The sequence below is a fragment of the Gallus gallus genome, chromosome 33, assembly GCF_016699485.2.
Source record: "Gallus gallus isolate bGalGal1 chromosome 33, bGalGal1.mat.broiler.GRCg7b, whole genome shotgun sequence".
Lineage (NCBI taxonomy): Eukaryota > Metazoa > Chordata > Aves > Galliformes > Phasianidae > Gallus > Gallus gallus.
In genome coordinates, this window is record NC_052564.1 from 2,159,535 (window position 1) to 2,177,104 (window position 17,570).

The following is a 17,570-nucleotide window of genomic DNA, read 5'->3' on the forward strand; positions in this document are numbered from 1 at the left end:
AAATCCTACAGTTCTTGTCAACCTCTTCCAACACAGAATCCTGTTTGCTCAGGTATTCCCCGATCACCTCCTCTTTCACAGATTGCCTTGCACCAACATTTCCCACCTGTCTCTGGCACCTAGGATTCCAAGAAGCTCAGTCCAACTAATAAACAATGAGGTCAGGAAGGAAAGAAGTATCAGAGACTTTTCTGTGTCCTGTCTCACCAGGATCCCTGCCCCATTCTACTGTGGGCCCACACTCTCCCTAGCCTTCCTTTAGTCACCTACATACTTCTACAAGCCCTTCTTGTCTTTGATATGCCTGGGCACATTTAATTGTAGTTGAATTCAAACATTCCTAAGCTCACCTCAGCAGGTACACTGATCAAAGTCTCTGCATTGCTGCCAGGTGACCTCTTCTTGCTTCCACTGCCTGTATGCTTCCTTTCTGTGTTTGTGATTGACCTGGTCTATCCTTCCAATTCCTGCAGGACCTTCTTACAATTTTACCTGGCTTCCTCTTCCTTGGAATGGACTTATTCTGCTTGGAAGCAGTGATCCTCAGACAGTTACTATATTTTTTGACCCTATTCCCCTCAGAGCCTTATCCTGTGGGACCAGCAGTTTGGGTTCCCTTTGATCTTCGCATTCCAAAAGGTATCCAGCAGAGCACCTCTCCTCTTTGGATCCTCTATGGCTTGCGTCAGGAAACTGCCATATGTCCCCTCCAGGGATCTTCAGGATGGTGTATGCCCTGTTGTGCTGTCCCTGCAGCAGATACTGGAGTGAAAAAGGCCCAAAATGTGGATAAGTGCTCCACAGCGTGAAGCTCCAAACTCTCTGTATAGGGCACCTTCCACTTGCTCTTCCTGATCAGGAGTTGCTCTTCCTGATCAGGGAACAGACACTGTTGGGCTCCTCTGTTCACTATTTCCTTTCTGTTTATTTCCACTGTTGGACTCCATGCCCAGGCAGAGCTCAGTGCACTCCCACAGAGCGCAGTCACTCTTCCTAATCTCATCACCCATCCATCATAAAGACTCTGTATCCCCCTTGTGCTGCAGTCCAGTTGTGGAAGCCATTTAACCGTGTCCCTATGGACCAAACAAGTGCTCAGGCCTGCAACTGTACAAAGATTTCTAGCTCATCATGTGTTGGTGTTCTCATTATTGTAAAAAGAAGAAAACATCCTAACTGGGAAGCACCACTGGAGTTATCCTGACTGGATAGCTCATCTTAGGTATTTGTGTTTAGAATGTGACACACAGGCCTCAGATCCACTTTGGGACTCGGAGTTTTCCAAGCAGCACAGACACTCCTAGGGCATGGCTTTCCTGAAGGCACAGTGATGTATTTGCAGCTGCATGTGAGTGTGCTGGACAGCCCAGGGAACTGGCATGACACTAGGCTGCTTCTGATGCCATTCAGATGAGTTTTCGTCATTTGAGGAATAAAGATGTGTGTTAGCTTGGCAGTACCTTGAGCTCCAGCATATGCAGCAGATGGAGAACAGAGAAAGATCTGCCTCTTCTTTTGTGAGCTCATCCATTTAGTCAGCTGAATTACTCTGCATGTCCCATTTAGATGGGGGACAAAGGCACACCTAGGGGCCATAAAATGCAGGGGTCTGATGTCATTTAGGATGGCCAAGAATACCTCTATCTCCTCTCTGGCCCTCAAATGATGCTCAGGAAGGAGGTGTCTATCTCAGGGATTTCCCACACACTTTACAAGCACCAGAACAAATCCAGAGCCACCCCGGTCATCTTAGTCATCACCCAGGGTCTGTGTGTGAGCAACTGACTCCCCACTGAAGGAGCAAGGACTCAGAGCAGGAGCTCACATGCAGGTAACTCCTTGTGCACATCTGAACTGATCCGGAGGAATCCCAGCTCCTGTGGGTCCGTGGAGAGCTGAATCCCATTTCAGCCCCAGGGTTTCCATCTCAGGATGAGATGCCTGCACTGCCTCAGCTGGATCACTGCCCTGCTCAGGGAAGTCCACCCCTCCCTGTCCTTCTCTGTGTGCCCTTTTTGTTTCAGCAAACAGTCTCTGGTACGACTAATCATATATCCAGAATTTGCCACTGTCCACATGACATTTGGAGGTTAATGCAGCAGATTTCAAAGTACAGTCACCATGCTGTTGTCTTTCAGGAGCTGTTGGCTGTGGAGACCCAGAGACATCTCAGGGGAGGTGAGTGGGGAGGGAAAAATGACATCCTCTGCTGCTGAGCTGGGCTGGGCTCCTGGGACACAGGGAGCTCCTACAAGTGGGCAGTGCTGCAGAGAGACAGATGTGCCCAGGAGCAGCTCTTCTGCACAGCACAGCAGGGCTGGGGGAATGTTCTGCAGATGGCATGAAGATAGAAGAGAAAGGACAGAGAGATTACAGGATGTATGGGATGTGAGCAGGCTGTGAGCTCACTGCAGGAGGACTGCTCACAGCTCTTGGCAAGGTAAGTCTTGCTGCAGTCAATGCAGCTGCTTTTATTGGGCAATCACAAAATTTGAGACAACCCATAGGAGATTGGCCTGAAGACATACCATTTTTGCTAATCATGGAGAAGGAACTGCTCCAGATGAGGGCTTCGGTGCTGCAGTGTCAGAGCACAGCCCTGAGGGCTGCGTGTCCCAGGATGGCTGCAGGCAGTGCCGTTTGGGTGCAGCCGGGTGCCCAGGGCTGTGGTGCAGAGCAGGGTCCCTGCTGTGCCCCAGGGGCTGTGTGCCGGGGCAGGGACTCTGCCGCCTGCCAGGCTCAGCACTCAGCCTGCCAGATACTATATGAAGGGAATGCTCTGAGGTTGGTGAAATGAATTTTTAGGTGTCGCTTGCCAGATGTGTGGTGATGAGACATGGCTCAGGATCCCTGAGAAAGGGTGGGCATTCCGTGATGGGCAGTGGTTTCCTCTGCTCTCAGCAGGGTCAGGCTTCTTTTCAAGGTAACATGGGAGGGCCTTCTCCCTTCGTCTCCAACAGTTGCATGTTCAGAGTGTGTGGAAACAAGCCCAACCAGCTCCCCTTACCTTGCACTCAGCAGCAGTGAATCCCTTTGCCTCTCAGCTCTCACTGCCATTCACGAAGTGTGCAGCAGAACTGCTCAGGATTTCTGACTTAAACACTCCCTGGCCGTGGTGAGTGGGACCAGACTGTGCAGGAAAAAAACATCATTAAAACTCTTATTTTCAACCGCCATATTTCTGGCACTGGTAATGCAGATGCTGACAAGCACTTCTGCATTAGAAGTGATTTCATCTGACAAATTCTGAACAGAACATCACCACAGCACCACCACATTCTCATGTACACAAAGGGACAAGGCAGCTTCCTTGAGACAAAAAGCGCAGAGGTGTTCATGGCAAAACCAACTGCATGAAATGTAGCTCACATCACTGACAACAATGAACATTACCCACATGGAATGCCTTGTCACTAACTTTCCTACTCCTCAGACAGGTTCTTGTGCCCACAGGTCCTGGTGCCCAGAAGTCCCAGATGGCCAACAGCAGCTCCATCAGCGAGTTCCTCCTCCTGGCGTTGGCAGACACGCGGCAGCTGCAGCTCCTGCACTTCTGGCTCTTGCTGGGCATCTACCTGGCTGCCCTCCTGGGCAACGGCCTCATCAGCACAGCCGTAGCCTGCGACCACCGCCTGCACAGCCCCATGTACTTCTTCCTCCTCAACCTCGCCCTCCTCGACCTGGGCTGCATCTCCACCACTCTCCCCAAAGCCATGGCCAATGCCCTCTGGCACACCAGGGCCATCTCCTACTCAGGATGTGCTGCACAGGTCTTTTTCTTCCTGTTTTTGTTTTCAGCAGAATATTATCTTCTCACGGTCATGTCCTATGACCGCTACGTTGCCATCTGCAAGCCCCTGCACTATGGGACCCTGCTGGGCAGCAGAGCTTGTGCCACCATGGCAGCAGCTGCCTGGGGCACTGGGCTCCTTAATTCCCTGCTGCACACTGCCAATACATTATCCCTGCCTCTGTGCCAAGGCAATGCTGTGGATCAGTTCTTCTGTGAAATCCCCCAGATCCTCAAGCTCTCCTGCTCAAAATCATATCTCAGGGAAGTTGGGCTTAGTGTGATTACTGCCCTTGTTTTACTTGGGTGTTTTGCTTTCATTCTTTTCTCCTACGTGCAGATCTTCAGGGCTGTGCTGAGGATGCCCTCTGAGCAGGGACGGCACAAAGCCTTCTCCACGTGCCTCCCTCACCTGGCCGTGGTCTCCCTGTTTCTCAGCACTGGCATTTTTGCCCAACTGAAGCCCTTCTCAAACTCCTCCCCATTCCTGGATCTGATGGTGTCATTTCTGTATTCTGTTTTCCCTCCAACGCTGAACCCTATAATCTACAGCATGAGGAACAAGGAGATCAAACATGCCCTCAGTAAAGTGTTGCAAAATGTGCACTATTCCAGCTTCAATAAAGTGCACATCTGCCTCACATGATTCCCAGTGATTGTTCTGTATTCTTTATGTATGTTTGATTTTGTGTGTGTGTGTGTAAGTGTGATACTGTAATCTGTACAAATGGTGCAGTCCATTCCACTTCTTCTTTCCCTTCCACTTTCTATTTTCTCACACCAAGAGCTCATGTAAACATGGAACCAGGCTCCCTGAATAAGTTAAGAGATACTTAAAAAGCTTTCAGATTGTACTTTTCCTTTGGTCTTCTCTCTTCCTGCCTCATCTGGATGTGGGGGAGGTACAGCTACGGACATTACATCTGATGTTTGGAAGGCATTCCTTACATTTCTGAGATCTTGATGTGAGGCACGGTACAGGTGTGGAACAGGTAGCCCAGAGAAGCTGTGGCTGCCCCATCCCTGCAGATGTTGATGATGTCAAGGGCCCCAGGCATCCAGATCTACCGGCTGACAGCCCTGCCCATAGCAAGGTAGTTGGAACTGGATGGAAATGGTATTTATGGTCCTTCCAACCCAATCTGCTCAAAGATTCTGTGACTCCTGTCACTCTTCCAACTCAGGATCTTGTTTGCTTAGGCATTCCCTGATCGTCTCCTCTATCACCAAGGGCACACCTGCCTTGCACCAACGTTTCCCTCCTGTCTCTGGCACCTAGGATTCCAAGAAGCCCAGGCCAACTAATAGACAGTGAGGTCAGGAAGGAAAGGAGTATCAGAGACTTTTCCATGTCCTGTCTCACCAGGTTCCCTGCCCCATTCTACTCTGGGCCCACATTCTCCCCAGCCTTCCTTTTGTAGCCTACATATCTTTCTACAAGCCCTTCTTGTCTTTGATATGCCTGGGCACATTCAATTGCAGTTTAACTCCAACATTCCTAAATTCATCTCAGCAGGTACGCTGGACAAAGTCCCTGCATTGCTGCCAGGTGATCTCTTCTTGCCTCCACTCCCTGTCTGCTTCCTTTCTGTGTTTGGGTTTGACCAGGCCAATCCATTACCAGTCTTGCAGGACTTCTGATATTTTTACTTGGCTTCCACTTCTTGGAATGGACTTACTCAGCTTAGAAGCAGTGATCCTGAGATAGTTACCACATATTTTGACCCTGTTCGGCTGAGAGCCTTACCCTGCTGGACTATACCCGGCAGACACTTGAACAAGCCTAGGTCTGCCCTGCTGAAGCCCAAAGGTGTGAGCTTGTCTTTTGCCACCCCCTTCAGGCTCCTCAGCTCCACCATCCCATGGCCACCGCAGTCCAGGTTCTCTTTGATTCTTCACTTTCCCCACTACCCCTTCTTTCCTGGTGAGTATGAGATCCAGCAGAGCACCTCTCCTCTTTGGTTCCTCTATGGCTTGGTCAGGAAGCTGCCATCAGTGCTCTCCAGGGATCTCCAGGATAGCATATGTCCTGCTGTGCTGTCCCTGCAGAAGACACTAGAGTGAAAAAGGCCCAAAATGCGGACAAGGGCCTGACACCATGAGGCTCCCATCTGTCTGGAGAGGGCACCTTCCACCTGCTCTTCCTGATCAGGAAGCCAGGAACAGACACTGTTGGGCTCCTCTGTTGGCCATTTCCATTTGCTCTGACCTGGCTGCTCTGCCATCCCCAGGCAGAGCTCAGTGCACACTCACAGAGGGCAGTCGCCTTCCTTGTCTCCTTGTCCATCCATCATAAAGACTCTGTATCCCTTTTGTGCTTTAGTCCAGTTGTAGAAGCCATTTAACCGTGTCCCTGTGGTCCAAACAAGAGCTCAGGCCTGCTACCATACGAAAATTTCTAGTTTGGCATGTGTTGGCTTTCTTATTAGTGTAAAAACACTTAAGTAAACATCCTAATTGGGAAGCATTGTTGGAGTTAGCTGGGCTGTATATTGCATCTATATATAGTGTGAATATATAGCGTGTACGCATATATATATATAAACTGTGTGCCATTATATATAGCGGCACACAGGCATTGGACCCATTGTAGGGCTCTTAGTTGACCAAGCAGCACAGACACTCCTGGGGCTTGGCTTTCCTGAAGGCACAGTGTTGCATTTGCAGCTGCATGTGAGTGTGCTGGACAGCCGAGGGAACGGGCATGACGCTAGGCTGCTTCTCATGCAGTACACAGAAAACAGAGGTTTCATCAGTTGAAGGTACCCCCAAACACCTTGGTCATCACCCAGGGTCTGTGTGTGAGCAATTGACTCCCCACTGAAGGACCAAGGACTCCGAGCAGGAGCTCACATGCAGGCATCTCCTTGTGCACACCTGAACTGAACCTGAGGAATCCCAGCTCCTGTGGGTCCATGGGGAGCTGAATCCCATTTCTGCCTCAGGGTTTCCATCAAGGGATGAGATGCCTGCACTGCCTCAGTTGGATCACTGCCCTGCCAAGGGGAAGTCCACCCCTCCCTGTCCTTGTCTGTGTGTTGTTTTTTGTTTTAGCAAACACTCTCTGGTAGGACTAACCATATATCTGGAATTGGCCACCGTCCACTGGACATTTGGTGGTTAATGCAGCAGATTTCAAAGTACAGTCACGGTGCTGTTGTCTTTCAGGAGCTGTTGGCTGCGGAGACCCAGGGACATCTCAGGGGAGGTGAGTGGGGAGGAAAAAATGACACCCTCTGCTGCTGATCTGGGCTGCGCTCCTGGGACAGAGGGAGCTCCTACAAGCGGGCAGTTCTGCAGTGAGACAGCTGTGCCCAGGAGCAGCTCTTCTGCACAGCTCAGCAGGGCTGGGGGGCATGATCTGCTGGTGACATGAGGATAGAAGGGAAATGAGCGTGAGCAGGCTGTGAGCCCATTGGAGGAGGATTTCTCACAGCTCATGACAAGGTAAGTCTCTCGCTGCAGGCAATGCAGCCTTTTTATTGGAAAGATCACTTATGCTGCAAACAGGCAGATTTCTGGAAGACAAATTTAAGTGCACAGTGGTTGGGTCAGTGTTCTGAGTGCAGATATGGTAAAGATACAAGACATGAGAATTGCTCATAAGAAGAATATATCCAGGAAGCTGGGATATGATAAGGAAATGAAAGTAAGATCAAATTTAGCTTCTACTTCTTGTAGAATAATGAACCTCATGAAATTAAACACAACGTATAAAGTTAAACGGCCAATTTCCAAAGACAAATATTTTCTTTTTATTATTATTATCATTATTATTATTATTATTTTTATGGAGGGAGGAGTGTATCTGAGAATGGTTTTGACTCATCATTATTTTCTGCACTCTGAACAGGACTCCATGCCCAGGAACTGCAGATGCCCAACAGCAGCTCCATCAGCGAGTTCCTCCTCCTGGCGTTGGCAGACACGCGGCAGCTGCAGCTCCTGCACTTCTGGCTCTTGCTGGGCATCTACCTGGCTGCCCTCCTGGGCAACGGCCTCATCAGCACAGCCGTAGCCTGCGACCACCGCCTGCACACCCCCATGTACTTCTTCCTCCTCAACCTCGCCCTCCTCGACCTGGGCTGCATCTCCACCACTCTCCCCAAAGCCATGGCCAATGCCCTCTGGCACACCAGGGCCATCTCCTACGCAGGATGTGCTGCACAGATCTTTTTCTTTGTCTTCTTCATCTTGTCAGAATATTTTCTTCTCACTGTGATGTCCTATGACCGCTACGTTGCCATCTGCAAGCCCCTGCACTACGGGACCCTGCTGGGCAGCAGAGCTTGTGCCACCATGGCAGCAGCTGCCTGGGGCACTGGGCTCCTTAATTCCCTGCTGCACACTGCCAATACATTTTCCCTGCCTCTCTGCCAAGGCAATGCTGTGGATCAGTTCTTCTGTGAAATCCCCCAGATCCTCAAGCTCTCTTGCTCACACTCCTATCTCAAAGATATTTGGGTTCTTGTGGTCAGTGCCTCTTTAGTATTTGGGTGCTTTGCTTTTATTCTTTTCTCCTATGTGCAGATCTTCAGGGCTGTGCTGAGGATGCCCTCTGAGCAGGGACGGCACAAAGCCTTCTCTACGTGCCTACCTCACCTTGCTGTGGTTTCCCTGTTTCTCAGCACTGGTACTTTTGCCTATGTGAAGCCCCAGTCCCTATCCTCCCAGTCCCTGGATCTGACCGTAACATTTTTGTATTCAGTGTTTCCTCCAGCAGTGAACCCTCTCATCTACAGTGTTAGAAACAAGGAGCTCATGTGTTCTGTTAGCAAAGTCATTTCACAAATGTTTATGAACTGTGATAAGTTCACTCTCTATTCTTGCAGTCTTTAGTGTCATTTGTATTTATTGTTCTCTGTGATGGATGGTTTTATTCATTGGAGTTCTACTGAGGAATTATTCTGGTTTGTTTCTATTTCCAGTTGTATGAATATGTGTCTAAATGTAGATCAGTGCTAACTGAGCATCTGCTTAATAAAACTCGATATCCACAATGCTTGAAGTTTGCCACAAGGTTGTGGAGAGGCCTTGCAGAGGGGAATTCAGAGCTGAGCAATCACCAACTGCATGAATTTTAACAAGTGCAAGTGCTAGATTCTGCACCTGGAGCGGGACAGCTTTGTCCGTGTGTACAAACTGGGGGACGAAGGGCTGGGAAGCAGCTCTGGAAAGGGATGTGGGGGTTCTGGCCGATGTGGGGCTGAGCATGAGCCAGCAGTTTGCCCTGACAGCCAAAAGAGCCAACCGTCCTCTGGGGTGCATCAGGGCCAGCACTGATGGCCTCTGGGTGAGGGAAGGGATTGTCCCGCTCTGCTCTGTGCTGGTACAGCCTCTCCTAAAATACTGGGTGCAGTTTGGGTGCCACAGTTTCAGAGGGACATCAGACTTCAGGCATGGCAGTGGGGCAGGTGACAGTCCTGGTGCTGTCCTTCAGGATCCCCACACCCAGAAGTGAAGGGACAAAAGCAGCCGCAGCAGCAGCGCTTGTTGGTGGAGGGGGGTCAGCACAGGGGAAGGGGCTGGGATAATGCTCAGACCCTGTCATGGTTATCTCTAGATCTACCTGTGTCCATGACAGGGGACAGCAGGCCCACAGGTCCACTGGCCCAAAAAAAAGGGGGAGGGGAATGGAGTAGGGAAACAAGGAGAGAAACAAACAAACAAACAAAAAGCAAGTACAAAGAGCAGCAATAGTCTGTGGAGGAAAACTAATTTACTAATAGTAAATTACAAAAAACAAGTTAATTGAGATCGAATCTAAGAAATCAAATAAATGAGAGAGTTTCTGAAAACGGACGTTCTTACTCTGATCTGCCAGGGAGCAAACAGAGAAAGTCTCATGACTTCCAGTCAGTTTCATCTTTCCCTCTGATTGGAAAATGGAAACAGAACAGCAGAGTTTTCTGGGAGCTGCAGCACATTTCTTCTCTTCTGACACTCCCAGTGCACTCCATGATGTGATGATGTGGAGTAACAACAACAAAAGTCATAAACCAGCACAACACCACACAGCTTGGTGTCATCCGCATACTTGCTGTAAGTGCACTCCATCTCACTCTCAGTGTCATTGATGAAGGTATTAAAGAGTATTGGTCCCAGCACTGATCCGTAATCACCATTCAGACATTGAGCCATTGACCACCACTCTGTGGTTTCAGCCCTGCAGTCAGTTCTTCATCCAGCAAACAGCCCACCCATCAAATCCATACCTTTCCGATTTGGAGAGAAGGATGTTATGAGGTACCATGTCAAAGGCCTTACCAAAGTCCATATAGATGACATCAGTGGCTTCTCCTTTGTCCGCTGATGTGGTGACACGACCATAGAAAGCCGCTAGGTTGGTCAAGCAGGACTTGAACCACTGGTTGAATGTGATTTGATGAATTTCATTTTAAAAGCTTACTTTTTCTGACCAGATTGTGGGCCCAAAGGAGGAGTATGTGTACATGTGTTGCTGTGAGGTCACTTGTGCAAGCAGAACTCACCGACTTGTAGGGAGCATGTGGCTGAGGCTAAGTTTGAGAGCTTATTTCTGTCGCCGGAGGTGACAGACCAGCAGCAGGAACATTGCTGGCAAAGGGCCTCGGATGACATTCTTTCTGTAGTAGCCAATACGACAGCCTTGAATTCAGTCATGTCCCTCCCGCTGTCGAGTTGTGTACTCACACAGAACAGCCATCACAGTCCCTCACACAAACCTCCTTCTTCCCCTATGGGGCCTACCAGGTGTTTAGGCAAAGAGGATCCCACTGTCAACACGTCAACCTGGCACTTTCTGTCAGCCTCTCAGGGACACCGCAGATGTGATCCTGTATGCACAGATCCCAGCCAGAAGTCGAGGGCTGACCAACAGCTGCTTCAAGCAGGAGTGAGCACACCATTCCTTCCTGTGGCACGTTCCTGGTGCTGGCCTATCAACTCCAGAGACAGAAGGGATCTCACTGCCACCTTCATGTGCCACCTGCAGGCCCATGAGGCCCTGAGGTAGAGCTGAGCTCATCGCAGCATTCCGACCCACCTCCTCCTTATGGCCTCAAGCTGATCAGTCACACATCACCTCCTGTACATACATCACCTCACATTCATCACTGCATTAAATGCATTTGCTCAAAAACTCCATGATTCCTGCTCTGCCCTGAAGAGCCAAGTACCCAAAGTTTAGGGTTAGGGGAGGGATTGAAGGTGAGGAGGGCAGAGCACAGGAACGGGGTCTGTGGGTGTTGGGTGTTCAGGATAGGCATTAAGGGTCAGAACTCACCTTTTGGGGCAGAGATGAAGCAAAGGTTTAGTGAGAGTGCTTGGTGTTCTGCTAAGGTTTCCAGGACAGTGTAAGGGAATGGGCAAGCACTATGGATTATTGTTTAGCTTTGGAATGCAGTGAGGGCTAGTGGTAATATCACACTTTAATGCTAGCAATTAAAGCTTGGTTTTCACATGAGTAGGAGAGTAACTCTGGGAATCTGTGCAGTCCATTCCTTGGAAACGTTCTGTGCAGCAACTTTTTAAAGAAGCCCTGAGCCTTCAGGCACTGTCATGCGGAGATCTCTGTTAATGATAGACTTGCTGTGGTGGAAACAACCTGCATGACAGAAGTGCCCACTGCATGTCCTTGCTTGTGTTTGCAGCCTCACGGCAGCACTGCCACCAAGCCACAGGAGCTGCAAGGCTAAGGGGCTATGGGATTGAGGTTCAGGTCAGCACACCACCACCGCACCACTAAATTCTGTCTCTCGGTGCAACACTGAGCCTTCTCTTGGATAGTTTCTGTCTCACCTTTGTTGGCTGTTCCACTCCTGAGACAGAAGTGGCACCTCATTCGGGAAGGGGAAGGACACAAAGCTCTGCAGGAGAACCTGCACCGCCTGCCCTGCAGCTCTGCACTACCCCAGAGTCACATCTCCTACCTAGAAATTCATGCTCCAGAATGTCTCCTGAGAGCCCTGAGGAACTTTTCCTGGGCTCGCATGCGTACTTCAGCTACCCCAGGGCATGCTGGAAGCAGTGCCCACCTCTGTGTGGCAAATGAAAGAAGCACTGAAGGGAGACTTCAGGGAAAATGTTTAAGCCTCGGAGATGAGAACCCATATCCAAGACCCTTTCCTATTCAGGGTCTCACAGGGAATGAGGAAGAGGGGATCTGACAACCAATGTGCAAACCAGGTGCTGTGGCTGGCCTGCCAGAGGCACTGACAGATGTGAGCCTGAAAGCACCGACCCTAGCCGGGAGCCAGAAAATGGCCCATCAGCTATTGCAGGCTGAAATCACCACACAGTTGGATTAACAGCCATATGCTTCCTGCTGGATTGTGGGTTTCTGAGAAAACTGACCCCAACAGCTTCAGAAATGTCTCACAAGAAGAATGACAGACAAAGTCATTGCATGTCCTTTGCTCTGTTAAGATTCACAGAGCCTGGTTCCATATGTACGGAGTGTATGGGTCACACTGCAAATGTACATCTGAATAGGAATTGATAGGGGTGATGACATTTCAGTGAAAAGCATTAAAACAGTTGAAAAGTTGAAATACGGGGAAAAAAAAGAAAAAAAAAACCTTACTGTTCTTAATAAAACAAAACAAACCGAACCAAAAAAATAAATAAAAAATAATAAAGAAAAAAAGAAAACCCCACACAATCCAAAATAAGATCAGTTGTTTCTATAAAAATCTGCATTACAAGTTCTATATAGATAAAGATGGGCAGTTCATTGCTTTCAAAAGACGTTTGGTCATCAGTTTCCACAGAGCATTCTTCAGCTCTTGGTTCCTCATGCTGTAGATGAGGGGGTTCAGTGTTGGAGGAACCACCGAGTACAGAAATGAAACCACCAGAACCAGAGAGGGGGAGGAGAAAGAGTGGGGCTTCAAGTAGGCAACCATACCAGTGCTGAAAAACAGGGAGAGCACGGCCAGGTGAGGGAGGCATGTGGAGAAGGCTTTGTGTCGTCCCTGCTTAGAGGGCATCCTCAGCACGGCCCTGAAGATCTGCACATAGGACACAACAATGAAGACAAAACACCCAAACTCCATAGGGACACTAAGCACAATAAGCCCAACTTCCCTGAGGTAGGCATCTGAGCAGGAGAGCTTGAGGATCTGGGGGATTTCACAGAAGAACTGATCCACAGCATTGCCTTGGCACAGAGGCAGGGAAAATGTATTGGCAGTGTGCAGCACGGAATAGAGAAGCCCAGAGCCCCAGGCAGCTGCTGCCATGGTGGCACAAGCTCTGCTGCCCAGCAGGGTCCCATAGTGCAGGGGCTTGCAGATGGCAACGTAGCGGTCATAGGACATGATGGTGAGAAGGGAAAATTCTGCTGCGAGGAAGAAGAGAAAGAAAAAGACCTGTGCAGCACATCCTGCGTAGGAGATGTGCCTGGTGTGCCAGAGGGCATTGGCCATGGCTTTGGGGAGAGTGGTGGAGATGCAGCCCAGGTCGAGGAGGGCGAGGTTGAGGAGGAAGAAGTACATGGGGGTGTGCAGGCGGTGGTCGCAGGCTACGGCTGTGCTGATGAGGCCGTTGCCCAGGAGGGCAGCCAGGTAGATGCCCAGCAAGAGCCAGAAGTGCAGGAGCTGCAGCTGCCGCGTGTCTGCCAACGCCAGGAGGAGGAACTCGCTGATGGAGCTGCTGTTGGGCATCTGTGGTCCCTTGGCATGGAGTCCTGTTCAGAGTGCAGAAGATAGTCACAAGACAAGACCATTCTCAGTGACACTCATCCCCCAATTCTATAAAGACTTTCTTTCTTTAATGAGGGTGTTCATTTAGTTCCATCACTTGAGTTTAACTTCATGAGGTTCATGATTCTATAAGAAGTAGAAGCTGAAAGAAGCTTTAGCCTTCCTCTCATTTTCTAATCATATCCCAGCCTCCTGGATATTTTCCTCTTGGGAGCAATTTCCATGTCTCATGTCTTTACCAGGTCTGCACTCAGGGTGCCCATTCCTAAAGCTGTGCACTTCAATGTCTCTTAGGGAAAGCTGGCTGTTTGCAGGGTAGTTCCATGTTCACGTCAGCAGAAAAAAAAAAAAGAAAAAAGAAAAAAAAACAAGGATGATTATCTCATCTGGTGCTGTCTTTTGGGATAGGAGAGGCTGATAGCACATGAGGAGATTGCTCATATAGCAGCAGATTGAGGGAGGTGCAATTCAGGAGTCTCAGAGCTGTGATCATACTTGACAGCTCCTTTCAGATTTCTGCCTCCAACTCTTTCCCCTTCCTTAAGAACAGTAAATAGAAAATCCCTGCCTTGTCTCTCCTCTTGCAAAGTGCTCTTGGAAACATTGTAGGGTTCAGCGTAGCTGTGATCCCCCTGCCCCAGGCAGCATCTGTGGCAGCAGAAGGCCCCTGCCCTGCCCTGCCGGGGGGCTCCTTCCCCCCATACGTCTCCCCGCAGCGCCCTGGGCAGCTCCCCGGGCAGGCTGAGTGCTGAGCCTGGCAGGCAGCAGAGTCCCTGCCCCGGCACACAGCCCCTGGGGCACAGCAGGGACCCTGCTCTGCACCACAGCCCTGGGCACCCGGCTGCGCCCCCGGCTGCACAGCCTGCAGCCGTCCTGGGACACGCAGCCCTCAGGGCTGTGCTCTGACACTGCAGCACAGATGCCCTCAGCTGGAACAGGTCTTTCTCTGCAGTAAAGAAACATGGAGCCCCTTCAGCCAAATATGTAATGGGATGTCCCAGAGTTAGTGATCCCTACAGGAAAAGAAGATACATTGCCTGGAACAAAAGACTTACCTTGTCAAGGATAGTGAGAAATGCACCTCCAGTGAGGTCTCAGCCTGCTATTGTGCCACACAGCCTGTAAGCTCTCTTTCTTCTCTCCTCCCCATCTCCTGATGATCGTGCCCCCAGCCCTTTTGTGCTGTACAGAAGAGCTGCTCCTGGGCACAGCTGTCTCTCTGCGGCACTGCCCACTTGTAGGAGTGCCCCAAGACCCAGGAGCCTGACCCAGCTCAGCAGCAGAGGATGTTATTTTTATCCTTCCTACTCATTTCCCCTGAGATGTCTCTGGGTCTCCATTGCCAACTGCTCCTGAAAGACAACAGCATTGTGACTGTACATTGAAATCTGCTGTATTAACCACAAAATGATCAGTGGACATGGACCAATTCCAGATGTATGGTTAATCCTACCAGAGAGTGTTTGCTGTAACAAAAAGAGCGCACAGACCAGGACAGGGAGCGGTGGGCTTCCCCTGGGCAGGGCAGTGATGCAGCTGAGGCAATGCAGGCATGGTGTCTGTGTGTGAGTCTCTCATCTGAATGTTTGGTCTGTGTTCGGTGGGGTCTCCAGTGTTCATGCAGACACTCAGTGATAACCAAGGTGCCTGGGGTGATCCTGGATGTGAGATACTGCTTGTAAACTGTGTGGGAAATCCCAATAGAGTTAGACATCTCCTTCCTGAGCATCAGCCAAGGGCCAGAGAGGGGATAGAGGTATTCTTGGCCACTCTAAACGACACCTGTGTTTAGTGCACCGCAAACTGCCTTTTTCCACCTGTTTCCATAGAGCATGCTGCGTTATACAGCTGACTAAACGGTTGAGCTCATGAAAGAAGAGCCAGATCTTTCTCTGTTCCCTACCTCCTGCATATGCTGGACATCAAGGCACTACAAAGCTAACACACATCTTTCTTCTTCAACTGATGGAACCTCAGTTTTCTGTGAATGGCGTCAGAAGCAGCCTAGTGTCATGCCAGTTCCCTGGGCTGTCCAGCACACTCAAATGTAGCTCCAAAAGCAGCACAGGGCCTTCAGGAAAGCCATGCCCCAGGAGTGTCCCTGCTGCTTGGACAACCCTGAGCCCCACAATAGCCCAACAAACAGCTCAAAGACTGTTGTTGTAGTCTACCTAGATTACAGCAAAGCCTTTGACACTGTCTCCCACAGTATTCTCCTCCAGAAGCTGGCAGTCCGTGGCTTGGACAGATACACTCTGGGCTGGGTAAGGAACTGGCTGGAGGGCCGGGCCCAGAGAGTGGTGGTGAATGGAGTAAAATCCAGCTAGCGACCAGTCACGAGTGGTATTCCCCAGGGGTCGGTGCTGGGGCCTGTCCTCTTTAATATCTTTATTGATGTCCTGGATGAGGGCCTTGAGTGCACCCTCAATAAGTTTGCAGACGACACCAAGCTGGCTGAAAGTGTTGATCTGCCTGAGGGTAGCGAGGCCTTACAGAGGGATCTGGATAGGTTGGATAGCTGGGCTGAAGCCAATGGGATAGGATTCAATAAGACCAAATGCCAGGTCCTGCACGTTGGCCACAGTAACCCCAGGCAACGCTACAGGCCTGGGGTAGAGTGGCTGGAAGACTGTGTAGAGGAAATGGACCTGGGGGTGTTGATGGATGCTAGACTGAACATGAGCCATCAGTGTACCCAGGTGGCCAAGAAGGCCAATGGCATCCTGGCTTGTATCAGGAATAGTGTGGCCAGCAGGAACAGGGAAGTAATTATCCCCCTGTACTCAGCACTGGTGAGGCCACACCTTGAGTACTGTGTCCAGTTTTGGGCCCCTCACTGTAAGAAAGACATGGAGGCCCTGGAGCGTGTCCAGAGGAGGGCAACAAAGCTGGTGAGGGGTCTGGAGCACAGGCCTTATGAGGAGCGGCTGAAGGAGCTGGGGTTGTTCAGTCTAGAGAAGAGGAGGCTCAGGGGAGACCTTATTGCTCTCTATAACTACCTGAAGGGAGGTTGTAGTGAGCTGGGGGTCGGCCTCTTCGCTCGGGTGGCTAGTGATAGGACTAGAGGGAATGGCTTCATGCTGCGCCAGGGAAGATTCAGGCTGGACGTTAGGAAATACTACTTCTCTGAAAGGGTGTTCAGGCACTGGAATGGGCTGCCCAGAGAGGTGGTGGAGTCACCGAGCCTGGTGGTGTTCAAAGAGCGTTGGGATGTTTTGTTGAGGGACATGGTTTAGTGGGAACTATTGGTGAAGGGCAAATGGTTGGACTGGATGATCCTGTGGGTCTTTTCCAACCTTAGCGATTCTATGATTCTATGAATACTGAGCTAAACAAAACACCGTAAATCCATGGACAAACGCTGTGTTAGAGTAAAATTCATCTTCTTATTCCACACACAAGGAAATAATTCTTTATTAGATTGTTTTTTGCTTACAGCTGGCACCTGGTAGATAAGTGTGTTTCTGTAACATATCAACCTTCACTTCAGTATCCAGAGAGCTCCTATCGGAATGGTCTGGAGTTCAGCAGTGACCAAAGCATTCAGAAGTGAATCATTACCCGAGCTTCAGTGACACAACAGACTGGGTCTGACAGCAAGAACAGAAATAACTAACTGCTACACAGCGGCAATTTAGGAAGTTATCGATAAGGATCAGGAAAATAGGTCAGAAGGTGAGACAACAAAGACGAAATGCAAACATCGCAAATCACTTCAATTACAGTATATGGGTGAGGAATAAGAGGGATGTGAAATCCTAACTGACTGTGGGCAGATTTCTGTGTTGGAAATCTATTAAAATATACAAAATATTGGTCAAATGTGTTGTGGGTTATGTGTAGTTTCAATTAATATACTAAGGTGAAAGAGACGCTGAATTCAGTAGCTGTTCCCAAGTGTGCAGAGAAACCTGCATTTGATACGCAGAGATTAACACACACAATTTGTTGTCAGTGGGTTTTACGCAAGGAAAGAATAAAGTGCTTTTTGTCTCAGCCCAGGAATTGGTTAACTGTGTTTTCTCCCCCATCCTGTTGAGGAGGGGCAGTGACAGAGCAGCATGGAAGGCACCTGGGAGCCGGGCAAGGTGAGTACA

The 17,570-nt window shown here is 49.8% G+C and overlaps 3 protein-coding genes across 3 annotated transcripts; 2 read left to right on the plus strand and 1 right to left on the minus strand.

The window, feature by feature from the left end:
• Nucleotides 1-3,448: 3,448 nt before the first annotated feature.
• On the plus strand, nt 3,449-4,436 carry LOC107049210 (olfactory receptor 14I1-like). The gene has a single exon (XM_025145351.2). It carries the CDS (start codon nt 3,477-3,479, stop codon nt 4,434-4,436), a length of 960 nt encoding a protein of 319 aa, XP_025001119.2. The 5' UTR covers nt 3,449-3,476.
• A 3,344-nt stretch (nt 4,437-7,780) lies between these two features.
• LOC121107943 (olfactory receptor 14C36-like) lies at nt 7,781-8,743 on the plus strand (the record flags this gene model as incomplete). The annotated part of the gene is made up of 1 exon (XM_040654543.1): nt 7,781-8,743. A coding segment is annotated over one exon (849 nt), but the record flags the coding sequence as incomplete, so codon positions are not given.
• A 3,687-nt stretch (nt 8,744-12,430) lies between these two features.
• On the minus strand, nt 12,431-14,049 carry LOC121107944 (olfactory receptor 14A16-like). The gene has a single exon (XM_040654544.1). The coding sequence runs from the start codon at nt 13,432-13,434 to the stop codon at nt 12,478-12,480; it is 957 nt and encodes a 318-aa protein (XP_040510478.1). The 5' UTR covers nt 13,435-14,049; the 3' UTR covers nt 12,431-12,477.
• Nucleotides 14,050-17,570: the final 3,521 nt, after the last annotated feature.

Bases quoted from the DNA above. Each gene is read 5' to 3' on its own strand.
- LOC107049210 (XM_025145351.2), top strand. From the start codon at position 3,477: ATGGCCAACAGCAGCTCCATCAGCGAGTTCCTCCTCCTGGCGTTGGCA.
- LOC121107944 (XM_040654544.1), bottom strand. From the start codon at position 13,434: ATGCCCAACAGCAGCTCCATCAGCGAGTTCCTCCTCCTGGCGTTGGCA.